This window comes from Vigna umbellata, chromosome 1 (assembly GCF_029865625.1).
Source record: "Vigna umbellata cultivar VRB3 chromosome 1, Vumbellata_1.0, whole genome shotgun sequence".
NCBI classification, from domain to species: domain Eukaryota; kingdom Viridiplantae; phylum Streptophyta; class Magnoliopsida; order Fabales; family Fabaceae; genus Vigna; species Vigna umbellata.
In genome coordinates, this window is record NC_142165.1 from 34,809,183 (window position 1) to 34,827,606 (window position 18,424).

Sequence of the window (18,424 nt, forward strand, 5' to 3'; positions counted from 1 at the left end):
TAAAATAGTCATATGAGAAGTAAATTTTTATATTTTTTCGAGAAAGAAAAAGTAAAAAATAAAAAAGAGTATAAAATGAATATAAATATTTTAAGTATGCCAAAGTGTTTTGTCTCTTTTAAAAGATACTAATAGTACATTATCCTACCTATCCATTATCATCATAACCATAATTTATATCCCTAAACATTAAGTCAAACATATTTTTATACTATATTTTAAGTTAAATTACAGTTTTAATATTTTTCTATGTGATTTAATATGCGTTTATTAAAAGGTTAACAATTTAGATTAAGTTTAAAAAAATATTTATTTTTCAGTTTAATTAATTAAATTAAATTTTAAAAACATTTTAAGTGAATATATTTTCTAAAAAAGTGAATATGTTAGATTTATCGATTGAATGCAACAAAATGAAAGAAAACTAAATTAAAAATATGAGTTTTTTAATATTAAAAACCGAAATAGTAAATGAAAGTTTGAAGAAGAAAATTGTAAATTTGTAATATATTTATTATAATTGTAGCAACTAGTTAAGGGATGCACCTTGTCGTAGTTTTCTGAAAAAAGAATCTGAAGGTCTTTAACAGCAAAACAACGATGGGAGCTGAAACTGAATCGCAGGAGAAACTCACACAAGAGAGGCCAAAGACTATTCTCACACAGGAACAGTTCCTTTCATGGAAACGCCAAAAGGTCTCTTCATTTTTCACTTTTCCCAATTTCGTAATTAGGGTTTTTCTTTCTCTCTCTCTCATTATTGTGTCCGTTATTTTATTTTAAAATTATTTAAACTTCACGAGGAAATTCGAAATTAGGGTATTTTATAATTTCTATCCAATAATTTAATCCTGTAGTGGATTCCTTGATTGGATGATTGACCATGTTGTGTTCCTAATGGATTCCTTGATTACATGTGATTATTTTAGTAGAGTAGTTCCTGTATCCCTTAAGAGTACAAATGTAGAAGGTTGCACACAGTGTTTTTAAACTAAATGGTTGCATTTGAAAAAGTGCCTTAGAAGAAATATAAAGACGGAGGAACCAAGTTTAGGGAGGCTCTTCTCCTTCGGCCATTGGAAGTTTGATGTATGTGATGGTTTGCACAAGGCCATGTGTTGTAAGCATGTTTATGTCAAATCTAGGAAAACCTCATTGGGAAGCTGTGAAATGGATTTTGAGATATCTACAAGCCTATAAGGAGAAGTTTTTTTGCTTTACTAAATGTGAATTAAAAGTACTTGACTACATAGATGCAAACTTTGGAGGATAAATTGATCATCGAAGAAGTACCACTGCTAGATATTTACGGTTGAAACTACAACTGTTAGTTGGATGTCCCGGATACAAAAGATCGTTGCTCTATCTACTATAGAGGCTAAGTATGTAACTATAACAGAAGTTAGCATAGAATTGATATGACTTCAAGAATTGTTAACAAAAGAGTTTTTTTGTTAGGTTTCTACGTATGAAACCTAACGATGACAACTCACTCACAATCTCAGCAAGAAAACATGGAAAAGAATGAATTATCTGTACTCTTATCAACAGAAGTAGCGTACAATCAGTATCTGGGAGCATAACCTCCCTCCATCTTACGGAAGCCTAACCTCCCTCACAAGGTCCAAGACCTGTCTATACGAAAGGAAATGACTAGCTGCCTTCTAACAATGAATAGAACTATATTTATATAAGATCTCCCATCCCGCCTTTCCTAACCGCTCTCTCATTTTCCCGCCTTCTATCCTCTTACCTTAGATCCTATCATTACACCCTGCTGGAAAACAACCTTGTCCTCAAGGTTGGAACAATGAAGTTTGAGCCCATGGCATTTTGATATGGTCTTATCACAGGAAGAGAACCCGCTGGCTACTACCTGCAACTTCTGGTCTGGAGGCTTAGGTGGTGGTCGAATTGAGAGATAAAAATTAGGGGTCCATTTTCGTCTCTGTATTATTTCCTTGAAGGCGAGGAGCTTCTTATCTTTTCTTGTAAAATAACTTCCTCTACCGTTCGGCTCTCTTCTCCTTATCTTTATACCGTTCGGCTCTCTTCTCCCTTTCGTTATGCCGTTCGGATCTCTTCTCCCTATCTTTATGCCGTTCGGCTCCTCCCCCTGCATTCAACCGTTCGACTCGCGTTAACAACCCTGAACAGAGTTGCTGCCAGATCTTCCCAGTCTAGAGTTACTTCTCCTCTTCGTTCTGCTACCGTTCGTCCTTTAATGGCCAATACTGTTCGGTCCCTTATCACACCGTGCATCTTCCGTATTGACCCCACACTCTTGGTGGTTCCCGATCGGCCTGGGTAATTAGCCTCGGACCACTCGGAAACTCCCGATCGGCCTGGGCTGTTGCACAAGGCCTCGGATCGCTCGGCAACAATCGATCGGCCTGGGTTATAGCGTTTAGCCTCAGACCTTGTCTCCTCACTGCTCGTTCGTCCCCCAGACGACTGGTCTTCTATGGCTTCGGACTGCTCGGCCAATGACTGGGTGACCGTTTTGACTGTAAGACTGTGCGGAATATAACTGTAACAGTAAGACCGTTTGGTTCCGACCGTCATCTCCCGTTTGGATTCGGCGGTTCTCTCCCGTTCGGATTCGGCGGTTCTCTCCCGTTCGGGTCCAACAGTCCTCTCCTGTTCGGATCCGACCGTCCTCTCCTTTTTGCTTCCTTGGAATTCTTCACTCTTGGCGGTTACCGATCGGCCTAGCTGATTGGCCTTGGACCACTCGGCCACTCCCGATCGGCATGGGCTATAGCACTTGTCCTCGGATAGTTCGACGACTCTCTGGAACTCCTCAACATCCCTTGCGATCCGCATCGCCACCATCCATTCCTGCGGGTCATGCTGTCGGACTTGATTCCGGATATCCTCTTTCAATCCCGCAAGAAAATATCTTAACAGTTGCTCGTCCAACACTCTTCGTTTGACCCGCCAATATCTTGAAGTATTGTACATACTCGTCCACTGTCGTCGCCTGTCTCAATGTCTCCAACCACTCAACAATGGTTCCAAACCTTATCACCAGGGCTTCCTTCAAACCATCCCATGAACGATTCTTGGCTTTCTCCTTCCAAGCTCTGACCCAGTAGCTAGCGCTCCCTTCCATGCTCACATACGCCAATCGTACCTTTTCCTCTTTCGCTGCTCCATATAATTCGAAGAATCGCTCCGCCCAATTGGTCCAATTCAATGAATCTAATCCTTCGAACATAGGCAACTCCACCCTCTTCCTCCAATTGAACCGCTCACCTTCTTCGCCCCCAATTTCGTCCTCGCGTCTCGTACTCCTATTGGCGTTTACAGGCGTCGGACTGTCGTTGGACTGTTTCCCTTGAGTACGGTGCCGTCCCCCCAATAATCGGATCACTTCTTGAAGATCTTGGTGGATGGCCGCCGAATCTTGTCTCAATACCGCAATTTCGACCTTCAATCCGTCTATTGCAACCTCCACCGCGTCTAGCCGGCTTTCTACCACGTTCAGGCATCCCTCATTTCTTCCCTCCATTCTTCTTCTTCACACGCGCTCTGTTCGCTCCTCCGATGAAGATCCGACAATCCCCTCTCAAGCGGATCCGGCAGGTCGGACCAATTTGTTAGGTTTCTGCGTATGAAACCTAACGATGACAACTCACTCACACAATCTTAGCAAGAAAACGATTGGAAAAGAATGAATTATCTGTATTCTCATCAACAGAAGTAGCGTACAATCAGTATCTGGGAGCATAACCTCCCTTCATCTTACGGAAGCCTAACCTCCCTCACAATGTCCAAGACCTGTCTATACGAAAGAAAATGACTAGCTAGCTGCCTTCTAACAATGAATAGAACTATATTTATATAAGATCTCCCATCCCGCCTTTCCTAACCGCTCTCTCATTTTCCCGTCTTTTATCCTCTTACCTTAGATCCTATCATGTTTGCACAATGATAGTTAGAGTGCAATACATCTGGCTAAGAATTCAAAATTTCACTCTAGAACGAAGCACATTGATCTCTGTTATCACTTCATTATATCTCTACTTGAGGATGAGGTACTAACGTTGAAGAAGATTCTAGGAAGTAAGAACCCAACAAATATATTGACAAAGGGTGTTACAACAGATAAGTTGAGGCTTTGTATTGTCCAATTGGCCTTCAAGTATAATTGATGATTAAGGCAACTATACTAGGTGATAATGTAAATCAAACTCTAAGTAGGAGAATTGTTACTATTTTTGTAGTTTGATTTAGTCTCACATTGCTTAATATTGTGAGATTGAGCTCTCCATTTTGCGATATAAGCAAACCTTATGTAAGGTTTACAAATGCTCCAAAATAAACATACTTCCTAATGTAGTGTGGACGTAGGCATACACACTATATGTCGAACTACGTCAAACTCTTGTGTTGTTTATTTCTCTCTTCCTCTTTATTGTCTTGTTCCTAACAATTGGTATCAAGAGCCAATTTCTTAGTATGTTCTGTGGTTGCAGCTTTGTATGATCTTCCACACCAGAAAAGATTTGGTCAGAGTCAATTTCTTAGTATTCTCTATGGTTGTAGCTTTGTCTGATCTTCCACATTAGAAAATATGTTTCTCTTGTTCTTGGGAATCTCAGTTTAGAGAAGCAGTGAGAGCTTTTTTCAAAGCAGAAGGAGCAATGGTATTGGAAGAAGGAAAGGTGAAGATTGAGAAGTTCGATGGCAATGACTTCAGATTCTGGAAGAGGCAAATAGAGGATTATTTGTAGCTTTAAGGCATGCAACAACCTCTCATAGGCAAGAAACTAGAGACTATGAAGGAAGATGAGTGGAGTCTTCCAAATAGAAAAGCTCTTGGAGTCATCCGATTGACGCTATCTTGTAATGTTGCTTTCAACATTACAAAAGAAAAGACTACGACTAGTCTTATGACAACTCTTTCCAGCATGTATGAAAAGCCATCGGCCTCAAACAAAGTTCATTTGATGAGGTAGTTGTTCAACTTACGGATGACAGAAGGCCCATCAACAACGCAACATCTAAACGAACTCAACAGAGTTACAATCCAGTTGAGTTCAGTTGGAATCGATTTCGATGAAGGAGTACGAACTTTAATACTTCTTTCTCCCTTACCAGAAAGTTGGAATGCTATTATCACAACTCTGAGTAGTTTATCAAGAAAACAAGTTAAAATTTGACGATGTTCGTGACTTGGTCCTTAGAGAAGAAATCTGCTGGAGAGAGATGGGTTAATCATCAATCTCTTTAGTATTGCATACAGAGTCAAGAGGTAGGAGTTCAACCAGAGGAAGCGAACGTGGTAAATCAAAGGTCAGATTTTCCGAATCTAGAAATCATCATAGTTCTAACAAATAAAACACTATCGAATGCTGGAATTGTGGGAAGACCAGTCACTACAAAAATCAATGCAAGAGTTCCTCGAAGAAACAAAAGGTGAAAATGAGGCAAACTTGCTTTGACCTCAAGAGGAGGTGATGCGTTGATATGTTCTTTTGGAAAACAAGGAAGAGTTTTGGGTGTTAGACTCTAGAGCATCCTTCATGCAACCTCACAAAAAGAACTCTTTGAGAATATGTCCCAGTAAATCTTGGTAAAGTTTACCTTGGTAATGAACAATCTTGTGACATTGTGGGAAAATGTGTAGTGAAGATCAAATTGAACAGATCTGTTTGGGAATTGAAGAATGTCAGACACACTCCTGACCTAACAAAAAACTTAATCTCAGTTGGCCAGTGATGGCTAAACAACAATCTTTCTTGGAGATTAGTGGAAAATTTCAAAGGATGCAATGACAATAGCTCGCGGCAAAAAGAAGTAGGAGCATGCCATTTGATAGTTGTTGCAGTAAATGAAATTCCCAATCTATGACCAAAGACTTGGTCATATGAGTGAGAAAGGGATGAAGTTCATGCACTCGAAGGGCAAACTTCCAGGTCTTTAGTCGGTAGAAATTGACATGTGTGAAGACTGTATATTGGAAAGCAAAAGAGAGTCAGCTTTCAGAAAAGTGGAAGAACCCCAAAGAAGGAGAGACTCAAGCTTGTTCACTTTGATGTTTAGGGACCAACAACCGTCTCATCTATTAGTCGGAAGCAATGCTTTGTGAATTTTATTGAAGATCACTCCAGAAATGTATGGGTATAATTTCTAAAACATAAGTATGAAGTATTTGAAGCTTTCAAGATGTGGAAAGCCATGGTAGAAAATGAGACAGCGTTGTACAACTCATGTGCACATTAGTGATCAAGGAAGGCACAAACTTGACTCCAAATCAAAAAGGTGCACCTTCATTAGTTATGGTGAAGATGAGTTTGACTACCGTCTTTGGGATGATGAAAAAAAAAGGATGATTTGCAGTAGAGACGTGATCTTCAATGAATGAGTGATGTATAAGGACAAGCATAGTACAAGTGCCAACAACTCAAAACCGATTGGGCCATTTTATGTAGAGGTGGATGATGCTCTAGAAAGTCCTGTAGTCGAGAGTTGTCAGTCAGAGGAATTAATTGAACCAGGCAGAGGGCAACAACTTGATAGAATAGAGCAACTTACACTAACTCTTGAATTGAGAAGGTCTTCTCGAGTTCCTTCATGTTGTTAACAGATGAAGGAGAGCCTAAAGACTACTTAGAAGCATGTCAAACCGCAGATGTGAGCAAGTGGGAACTTGCCATGAAAGATGAAATGAAGTCTTTGATCTCCAATTAAACATGGATGTATCGCGTGAAGGAGGAACATAATGGCTTTAAGCCCGACTAGTTGTTTAAGGATTCCAACAAAAGGAAGGAGTAGATTACACTGAGATATTTGCTCCAGTAGTGAAGCTGAATACTATCAAGTTTGTGTTAAGTCTTGTTGCCAGTGAAGAGCTGTACCTAGAGCAATTGGATGTGAAGACGATGTTTCTTCACGGAGATTTGGATGAAGAGATCTACATGCATCAACTTAAAGGTTTCTTAGAGAAGGGGAAGGAAAATATGGTGTGCAGATTAAAGAAGAGCTTGTATGGCCTGAAACAAGCTCCAATACAGTGGTATAGGAATTTTGAGAGCTTCATGCACAAGGAAGGGTTTAAGAAGTGCAATGCTGACCATTCTTGTTTCTTCAAGAGGTACAACTCCAGTTATATCATTTGCTACTTTATGTCGATGATATGTTAGTGGGAGGTTCAGATATGATCGAGATCAAAAACTTGAAGAAGCAGTTATCAAAAGAATTTGACATGAAAGATTTGGGACCAATGAAGAAGATCCTTGGAATGCAAATCACGATAGATAAACAAAAGGTTGACCTTTTCCAACTTATGCTTTTCTGAATCTACAGATTGGGATTGGGTATTTTATTTTTCTGACTTTTTATCACGAGACCGGGAAAAGGGACTGGATATATATTTATGTACAATTTTGTTGACGAAGTGCAAATATTTCTTCAATTTGATTAATCGAAGGTCTAGTCATTTATCACTTGGGATAATGTTCAAGCAATATATTGAACTGCCCTGCTGAAGGTTTTAGTTGAATAGATTGGAAGTTCTTTCAAGCTAGTTTTGTGAGAGACTTTATTCTAATGTAGAGAATTACCATTATAATCTGTTGTAGTCTCAAAATTGATTGTGTACTGTTTCAGGATGCTGCTGTATCAGCCAGCAGGGCTGAAGTATCCAGGAAACGTGCAGAAGATATTGCAGCAGGAACAGTGCAAATGAATGGCCGGGAGTTGTTTGCACATGAGCCATGGGTGTTTGACAACTCACGATATTGAGTTTTCTTTTTCATTTAGCTCATAAGATCTGTGGTCATGCTCTGAAGACTTTTTTTGTGAAGTATTTTTATTTATGCTTTTTCTGGGATGGGTGGGGCTCATCAATTACATTTCATTTTCTTTTTATATAAGTATTCTATTGGTAAGGGTCAAAATCTTTTTCTGTAGCGATATATTTTGGAAATATGAAGTTTGTGCCTTTGGCTAAGGAGAGAATGAAAAGATATTTATATACGTGGGAATGTTAGATTTATTTCACATTAAATACTTTATGAATTATAAGCAGCCCCGGAACATTAAAATTTATTGTTCATCTGAATTTCATCTCTGATATAGCATTTCAAAGTAGGCGGGCATTTTAGAATTTAGATATCTTTTTCTGATATTAATATTACAACTCTTTAATTGCACTGCATCTAACCAAACATCAGATATTTTTATACTTGCTGATTTCTTGGTTGGTTTTGCAAGTAGAATCTGACACAGATGTAGTAAAGACATTCATCATGAACTTCCACCTTATAACATGAGACTTTTGGCTAATTGGTCCTTGGCATGTTTCAGAATTTCCATGACTAAGTTTCAGGGCGAGATAGAGTAGACATGCATCTCTATGCATCAAGTTTAAAACTACTTTTGTGTGATAGAGATATTTCTTACAAGGTAATCTCAATTGTATATTATACTTTTGAGATTTAATAAAGAGATTCATAAGCCTGCACACACCACGGACTACTGCCGTGCTTCCCCCTTGCATGAACTCATGAAGAAGGGGATGAACACCTGTTTTACTTCTCAACACCCTTGTGCTTATTTTGTTTAATTTCTAGGTTGCTACTTCATGCACCCTCGTGTTTACTAACTCCATACCACTTGTTTGCTTTTATTTCTTGTTGGTCTGTTTTAATTTTGTTTTGTACACCCTGTTTTTACATACCATGCAAACCACCACCTTAATCATTGGGTTCAACTGCTTATTTTCTATTTGAAGCCATCACTTTACTAACTTGCACAACTACTTTTTTCATTTTTGGGTTGGACTGTTGTCTCTTTACACACATCATTTCTTATTTACCCACCACTTTTTATTTTTAGTCCTTTGTTGTAACACCTATTTCACTATTCTTACCACCTTTTCTTTTACTACTTGACATCCAACATTTCATATATACACATTTTTCTAGAAAATAATAAAAAATATTAAAAGTATAAAAATAAAAAATTTAAAAATAAAATTATTTTTGTTTTTTGTTTTTTGTTTTTTGTTTTTTACCTTTTGGTGTTTGTATGTGATAAAATTAACCTTACTTAACTATAGAAACTTCATTATTCTCAGTATTTAACAATTTAGATGAGTAAAGTTAATACTAAGTCGTTAAATCAATTTTTCAATATTTTCAATGAATACAAAATCATTTTTCATAAAACACAATGCAAATATTAAAAGATAAAAATAAAAATCTAATCTAATGGAATTAAAATTAATAATTAAGAATGATATGTAAAAAAATAAAAACAAATTTCATAATAATAAATGAAACAACAAATTAATAAAATACTTTTAAACAAGTAAAACAAATTGATTCCATTGTTTTTACATTATAACTTATATATAGATGATTATTGTTTTTATTTCAAATTAATTGAAGTAATTTTTAATTAATTTGTTGACGTTAAGTAGATTCTTAATTAAAAGTAAAACCTTTTTAGATAATTCATAGTAAATTTAAGGCTTAATTACCTACTTAGTCCCCATGTTCGGAGGTAAATTGCTGTTTAGTACCCGGTTTTAAAAATGTAGGCATTTGATACCTATGTTTTGAAATTTGTATCAATTGAATCCTACCCACTTAACGCCGTTATAAATCTAACGTTTTTCTGACATCAACTTTGAATTGTGGACGAGCGGTAGTGGACGAGCGTCCGAGCATCGTTGGACGAGCGTCCTCTTCTGTTGGACGAGCGTCCTCCTCTGTTTGGACGAGCGTCCTCCACTGTTGGACGAGCGTCCTCCACTGTTGGATGAGCGTCCTCCTCTGTTTGGACGAGCGTCCTCCTCTGTTTGGACGAGCGTCCTCCACTGTTGGACGAGCGTCCTCCACTGTTGGACGAGCGTCCTCCTCTGTTTGGCGAGCGTCCTCCACTTTTGGACGAGCGTCCTCCTCTGTTTGGACGAGCGTCCTCCAGTGTTGGACGAGCGTCCTCCTCTGTTTGGACGATCGTCCACAACCGCTCGTCCACAATTCAAAGTTGATGTCAGAAAAACGTTAGATTTATAACGGCGTTAAGTGGGTAGGATTCAATTGATACAAATTTCAAAACATAGGTATCAAATGCCTACATTTTTAAAACCGGGTACTAAACAGCAAATTACCTCCGAACATGGGGACTAAGTAGGTAATTAAGCCTAAATTTAATTAAAGTACATTTTTAATTAAATTATGCTATGCTTAATCTGTATGTTCTTTTGTCTCCTTTTTAAGTAAAAAGTTAATTAACTAAAGTATATTCTTAATCAACTCTTGTTAAAGTTTTTAACTTTAATTAAAATACATTTTCAATTATTGGTAAAAACTCGTTCAATCACATGAAAACTCTTAACTTTAATTAGACTTATGATTAATATGCATATAGATTAAAACACCTTAATTAGATGTAGAAATCATTACTTTTTACTTAATTTAGAGACAAAAGAAAGATAAATAACAATTAGAACAATAGTAAAAAGAACAAAGAAATTATTTTATTCTAACCTCATTATCCATTAGGAAATTACACTGGAATCAATCAAAGAAGCTTAACACTCAATGAATGAGGTGTTATACACGATGAATGAAAGAAAAACTGAAAAAGAGAGTGAGAGATGATGTGGTGGATGTTGAAAGGGGAACCCTTCAAACCAAGTAACTCAAAATGGTTTGATAATAACTGTATAAGTGTTTTTGATGATGTTGATCAATGTTCTTTGCTTGATTAAATAAGTTGTGAAACTATTATATTCCATGTGTTATAAATATATATGATGATTTATACCGGATGTTAAAATTACATCACATTTTCATCAGCGTATCATGTGAAAGAAAAAAAACACCTCTTGATGTGTAGTGCATGACATTTCATTGCATTAGTATGTGTGCATTGAATACAATTTTGTATTTTGGAGTACTCTTTTCTTGTGATTAGACGAGATAACTAAATGGTATATAGTGTGTTAATTCTGTTCTTGAGACATTTTTCTTTTCAAATCTAATTCCAATTTTATCATAAGAGTTCGTAGAATTCTTAATGTGTATTATTAGGTCATGACAAAAGTTTCCTTAATGTGTTATTCTCAACAATTAAATCGTTTATATTTCTATTATCCTTAATTTCTTAGTCACCGTTATTTGAGAGTAAATTTTGATAACAAATGAACTCTTTTTGACTTAGAAACTTGCTTGTTCTCATGGTTTTAGCTTGTTTTGGTAAATAAGATAGTTGAGGTTATACTTGAAGATTTTATCACTAAATTCCCTTGATTTTGTAGGAATTGAGCTGAATTGGAAGAGGGGCTAAGTTGTCAAGAAGTTGGAACTCATAAAGGACAGAAAGAGCACCAAAAGAAAAGGCTGCAAAAGGTCGCACTCACGCTTGGGCGCCCTTTTCTGGACCCTCAACGTTGGAACTTCGCATTCACGCCTAGGCGCCCTTTTTGGGGTGCTGAGCGCCAATCTTCCTGTAACATCTCATGCCTGAGCGTCCTTCCTGGGGCGTTGAGCGCCATCCTCTCGCAAGCTCGCTTGGGCGCCCTAAGTAGGGGCGTTGAGTGGTGTCAACGTTGGCACATGACCCAATTAAGCCCTATTTAAGGATTTGCTCGACCTAGAGAGGGTATCTTGACAGAATTGACACAAACTCATATTTTCTCCAACTCTCTAGAGGCAGAAGTGGATGCAGAAGCTCTTCTCTTCAGTGTTTAGGGTTTATCTTTCATTCTCATTCCATTTTTCATCTAGTTCTCTATGACAAGGGGGAACTAAATTCAATTTATTGTTGGGGGATGATGTAACCTCGTGAACTCTCATGTATTTGAATTGATTCCACTTTATTTATGCTTCTTTCATCAATTGTTAGGGATTTTCTCCTTTGGTCTATGCTTGTTATGTTTTGATCACTCATGGCATGACTTTATGGTCTTTTTTGTTATTGGGAAATACCTAAAAATCACGATCTGGAGAATTTCTCCCAAAAGCAGTATTGCTCAGGGATGGGGGTATGAGTTTCGGTCATCTTAAGCTTCTAATCGTAATGTATAATTAATTATTAGGGATACAAGGGATTGTGGTCTATTAATTAAGGTTAGGCTTTCTTCGTCGAGGAATCGAGTTTTAAGTAATTTAGAAAGTGATGTTAACAATTGAATGAAGAAGATGAATTCTTATATACATCAGAGTAAACTAGGTGAAATCTAAACCCCAACAACATACTCATCTCCTAATTTCAATATCATTCATTAACCTTTGTGTTTTTCTTCAATTGATGAAAAGTGCATTCATATTTATTTTCTTGTTTTGGCATTCAAAATCTTAAATTGTTCTTCAAAAGTCTTAATTAGTTGAGTAATCACATGACTGTTTAGTGTTGTGAGTCTCTTGGAAAACAATACTTGATCTTATCATTTATTATTACTTGATATGATTCGGTATACTTGCCGACATCTTAACAGTCATTTATTTCTTTTATAAGTTTTTCATATTCAAAACTTCGCTTATTAAGATTATCTTAAGATTATATGTTAGATATTTATTTATCGATTTTAAAGAGTTTGTTTTAGTAATAAGTTTCTTCTTTTCACATAAAGTTAGATTAGACTATGTACACTTAATTTTAAGTATTTCTAATTTATTGTAGTTTTCTGTATACTTCTATTTAATATTTTTATAGGCCTCAGTTAGTCTAAAAAAATTAGATATAAATTTAGATGAACACAACCTTTGGTATGCAATGAATTTTCAACTTGTAGAAAATTTTTAAATTTGATTTATTTAGCTCATCTAGATCATTTTTGTAATTTCTTCCATATCTATTTAATATTATCTAAATATCTCAGACAAAGGTGCACACTCTTGTCCAATATAAGCTTCAATTATATATATCTTTATGAATGATCCTTCTTTCTTACATATCATTTAAGCCTACAAAGGTACCTTTCAATAAGATACACCCAATGATATTACGCTAGACTAGCAATATTTTTTCTATCGACTAAATGACTGGGCAGATGGATCATTATGTCAAGAAAAAAAGAAGAAAATATTTTCTGTATGTTAAAATTATGGTTTTTTTCTAGCAAGTGTGAAGTGCCTAAACTTATTGTTTTATAACATAACTTTCCGAAAGCAATTAGTTGAATTAGGGGTTCTACAAACTTCCTAAAGAACACCATGAATTGAAAGAGAGAAAAAAACGATAAAAAATACATAACAATCATAACATTTTATTTCATATATTTTTTCCTTTAGATATTTACACATCAAGAAATATTAAATGAATAGCGGGCTGAAACTTTTAAATTAATTGAAATTTGACAAAACATATTTTTTTCTAAGATGACATAGTAATAACGTAAATACAAAAATGTGTATTTTTCTTGCTATGAACGTATACCAATACGGACTAAATCAAATATGAAGTTTATATTATCCTTTTTTTTTTTTTCTCAAATTCCATCAATATTCCTATTATGTAGTCACATATATTTGTTTTTACTACGCATGACATCTAGATTGTGTGGCATCGTTTTAAACATCTTTAAGGTAACTAAAAAAATACTTTTTTTTTTCTTTCAATTCTTAGATATATTTTTCTTTCACGTTTTCTTTTTCTGAAAACCTTATCAAATGTCAACAAGATATATTTATTATTGTTAAAAATAAAAATATAACGATACTAATAAAAATAAATATATAAAAAAAACAAGTTAACACTAGTACAGTAAAGGGATACGACAACGGTTATTTTAGCTTATACGCAGTGGTTCTGCAACCGAGACATATACAGGCGAGGCAAAAAGGATAGACTTTTTGCCTCGTTTCTGAACTGAGACAAAAAGGTGTGTGCTTTTGCCTCGGTTCAAATCCAACAGAGGCAATAGAGGGGTTTTTTATTTTTATTTTTTATTTTTTTTTGTTTTCACCATTCGTTAGGTGAGTTGTTAGCCCTTGGCCGCAATCCATCAATGCCCACCGCTCCATCTCACACCACCATTATCAAAGATTTCCAACTATGAAGAACAAAGAACGAGAACGGCGCGCTCCCACCACCACCTGCAAAAAATCAATCAAACACCCCCACTCCTGTAGAGAATCAATCAAACATAAAACAACCCAATCAAAATCAGAAAAAGGGGATGGAAGGAAGCTTCCTCCTTCACTGCGAATCAGAACGGAGAGAAGAAGAAGAAGAACGAGAACGACTACCGCGCCCTTGCGCTCCTGCCACGTGTCCGTCGCGTCTCCGTCGCGCCATTGATGATCCCTCCGCCGCGCCTCCATCGGGACAGAGAAGAGGAAGGAAGCCTCCCTCTCGCCAACGAAAGAAAATGGGAGAAAAGAGAGGAGCGGCGCAACTTCTGTCTCTGTTCGTGAAATTTAACCCTAAACACATGTTATTATCTCGGTTATTGTTTTAACCGAGGCAATAAGGGTCTATGGCCTTGGTTCTATAAAGAACCGATGCCTAAACCCTCTCAAAAAAATAAAAAATAAAAATTTCAGCTCGTTTATGCCTCAGTTCTTTAAACAACCGAGGTAATAGACATTGGCAAGTATACCAAATCGTTTAGGTAATATAAAATGGTAAGACCAAGTATCGTTTCCCAAGAGACTCGAGTAACACTAAACAATCATATAATGACTTAACTAATTAAGATTAAAGAATGATCCCATTGAATGAAATTTAAATGCAATGAAATTAAACATGATACTTTAAATGTAAATTGATCTTTTGTAGCTAAAGCAAGAGTGAATGAATGAAATTAATATGATATGAGATGGTGATGTTGGGGTTAGATTTCACCTACTTCACTTTCATGCATATTAGAACCCATCTTCTTCATTAAAATGCTAATGCCAACTTTCTAGATTACTTCAAACCTAATTCCTTGATGTAAAAAGCCTAGACTTGATTATTAGACATCAATCTCTTGAAAAATCTTAATAATCAATTTTGCATTAGGAAAAGAAGTTTATGAAAACTAAAGGTACTATCTCTATTTCTAGATAATATTTCCTTTAGGTAGATTACTCCAAATCACGGTTCATAAGCTATATCCTAATAACAAATAAATCCAAACATCAAGTTATGAATGGCCAAAAACATAACAAGCATTAAGAACAGGAGAAAATCACTAACATTCAATGAAAGAAGCTTAATATATTCAAAACATGTTCAACTACATGAAGTTCAGAGGTTACATCTTTCCCCAACAACAAATGAATTTAGATCTCCAATGTCATGGAGAACCTTGGCTTACAATGGAAGAATGTGAAAGAGATGGAAACCCAAGGAAGAGAAAGGGAGAGCTCCCACGCGCCCAATATTGCTCAAAGAGGTCGAAATTAGGGTTTCTGTGCTTCAGCCATTAAAAGATATCCTCCTTATCACGTAAAAGCCTTTAAATAAGTCAAGAGTGTCATGTCAGCAAGTGTCACACTCAGCGTCCGGACAAAATGTGAAATCTTAAGAATTAAATAGTTAAAAAATAAATGAAAACATATGAAATGATATAATAAATAATCAAACTCACCCCTTATATAATTTTTCCTGCTTTTTGTTCATACTTAGTGTATATAGATTCGTACTATTAGCCAACTTTATTTCCCATTCTTGTTAATTAATTTGTTTTAAAATATATTTAACAAAGTTGGTTAAATTTAGTTAGTTATATACCAAGAGAATGCCAAGTTGTATGGTTTTGTTCCCCGCATAAGAAGATGGAACTTGACTTGAAATCCTTGTTACAAACATAAGTATTACATTCATATCAATTCATTATGATATTAATATATTAACCTATGTTTCAAAATTTAATTGGAGTTGTAGGTCGGACGAGCACAACAAATTCAAATAATCTATCCAAAGGTTAGGCTTCATTGATCTTTAACTTATTAATTTTCGTATGTGAAATTTAAACCATCATATTTGACTATTTTCTTTGCCATGTTTAGTGTAACAAGCAGTCAAACTCATGGACATGTGGGTACTACATCATGTCTTGGATCAAGACCATTATCTGAGCAGGAATTAGAGATGATTAGACTGAGGTAATAATATATCTTTCACATCTTACAAATCACATTCAACTTTTAACATTAGAATGGAAATATAGTAAAGTTGTCATGTTTTTTTAGTGGTTCAACAATCCATTCCCAATAACAGAGGCCACAATGATGAAGATACAATAGGAATAGACAATATATCTTTTGGAGAGATGGAGTTAGGCATACAATAGTTTACTTTCAATTCTTTTTGTTTTCATAACTTTAGTTTTTAGTTTGAATTGTCATAACTTTAGTTTATATTTTGAATTGTGATTAGTACAAACTTTGTTCATATGATTTTTGGATTTATGAAATGCCAAAACTGGTTTTCTACTTTTCAAGTTTGGTAAAACTATAAAAATGAAGCTTTTATAAAAAAGCCACAAAAGGGATGTTGGAAAGTGCACTTTTCGACGTCAATTGACACTGAAAAGTGCACTTTTAGACGCTAAAAACCTTACATTGTCACTCTAGAGACAAACCTTCGCTAAGCGGGAAGGGTGTGGCCTAGTGAAAAGGAAATCAGAATGCACCCTTCCGATGTCAAATACCCCCTTTTACCAATACATATAACACCAATTGACCTCCGCTAAGCTTAAGCAACATTGGATTGGGCTCACTTACCAAATTAAGCAAACTTTGTCAACCTTTATCCTTTCACCACATCATTATCCTATTGTGTTTATCTATATATAATTTTATTGGGAGACAACAAAGAAATATAACAAAAACACCGCTTTCCATTCAAAATCTTAAAACAATAAATTTACTTGCTACTTATTTAATAATTCATTTTCTAATATAAAACTTACATTCAAATTTGTCAATATATTCTTTGTACATGTTGGTAATGGATATGGTATACTTTCGATGACATAACAAAAATAAATAACATTAAGTGAATACTTTTATTTTACTTCTAAAAACACCTAATTGTCATAAGTTGAGTTGATTACATTAAGTGAATACCCAAGAGATCTTCGCTAAGCGGGAAGGGTGTGTGGCACAATGCTATATGACGTCAAATTGTTTGTTTTACAACGTCAATTAAAGTCTTTTTTACTTTCTCACATCAATTAATGTCTCCTAATATGACGTCGGTGTTTTTTCGAATGTTAAAAATAACATACGTCAAACCTATTTTTTGTAGTAGTGAGTGGTGGCATCTTCAAAGTTCCAAAACCAAATTTCCTCCTCCACTAATTCATACATATAAGAGTTAGTCATATCAAAATCCTTTAGCTTTCATGGTGTCAAAAGAGAGTGTTTTGAAATAGTCTGACCTTCTATTATTATTGTTGTAGATTTTTATACCTGCAAAATTCATAGCCAAAGACCATATGTTAGTATTATGCAATAAAGTTATCATATATTCCCAAACCTAAAATGATCTTCAACATGTGTTTCTTTTCTCTTCAAAAGAGGCTTAACTTCTTTACTATGAGGACAATAATTCTAAACACATGCTTAGACACAAACACCAATTACAGCATGAAAAGGTTGTTCTTAGGTATTTATTTACTACTCAAAATCATGTCTTAACTTAAATTACAATGAACACTCCTTTAACATCTACTTATATGATCTTGGAGAGTCTTTTGAGTTTTCTCTATGTGAGAGTTTTTTGGAGTTCTACTTTATAAGAACCTCAATTTTTATCTTATCAAGATAACTTGTAGCGAGCAATCCCATGACTTATCACTTACTTTCTCATCTTTTTTTTGTGTAACGTCAATATCCTTCCTGAAAAGGAAACTGAATATCATTGCCCCCTATGGTTTCTCAGTTGATACCATAACTTTGATTCTTGATATTCAATTAGATTATATATATATATATATATATATATATATATATATATATATATATATATATATATACTTACAATTTATTTACTTGTGATAAAAGTGTCATTCAACTTGATGTTTATCACAAATTGTTTGTTGATGAGTTTGTTTTAGATATGAATAGATAATTAAAAGAAAATTTTGAGAAGAGAAAAAGGAAAACAAAGAAAGAGGTATATAGATAAATAAAAAATGTTTGATGGATATTGCAAAAGTATGCTCAAATTATGATGGAAGAGAGAGATGAAGAAGAACAAAGAAATAAATTAAAGAAAAGTAGTTGAGAGAGAAAAAATTAGAGAAAAATGAGATAAGAGATAGAGAAACTAAAGAAAAGGAGTTGAGAGAGAGAAATTAATGAAAAATAATTGAGGAAGAAAAAATTCAAGAGAAGGAATTGAGAGAGAGAAATTCAAGAGAAGGAAATGACATTAGCGTAGTCAAGGGAAACGACATCGGTTATTTTCGCCCATAGGCAGCGATTAATGAACCGAGGCATATACAGGCAAGGCAAAAGGTTTACCC

General features: G+C 35.2%; 1 protein-coding gene across 1 annotated transcript; it reads left to right on the top strand.

Annotated features, from left to right (window-relative positions):
* The first annotated feature begins 521 nt into the window (after positions 1-521).
* LOC124828641 (zinc finger CCCH domain protein) lies at positions 522-7,986 on the top strand. Its single transcript, XM_047301997.2, has 2 exons — positions 522-696; positions 7,618-7,986. Exons 1-2 carry the CDS (start codon positions 601-603, stop codon positions 7,750-7,752), a joined length of 231 nt encoding a protein of 76 aa, XP_047157953.1. The 5' UTR covers positions 522-600; the 3' UTR covers positions 7,753-7,986.
* Positions 7,987-18,424: the final 10,438 nt, after the last annotated feature.

Coding starts and splice junctions, on each gene's coding strand:
- LOC124828641 (XM_047301997.2), top strand. CDS start 601: ATGGGAGCTGAAACTGAATCGCAGGAGAAACTCACACAAGAGAGGCCA. Junction 697..7,617: donor TTTCATGGAAACGCCAAAAG/GTCTCTTCATTT, acceptor GTACTGTTTCAG/GATGCTGCTGTATCAGCCAG.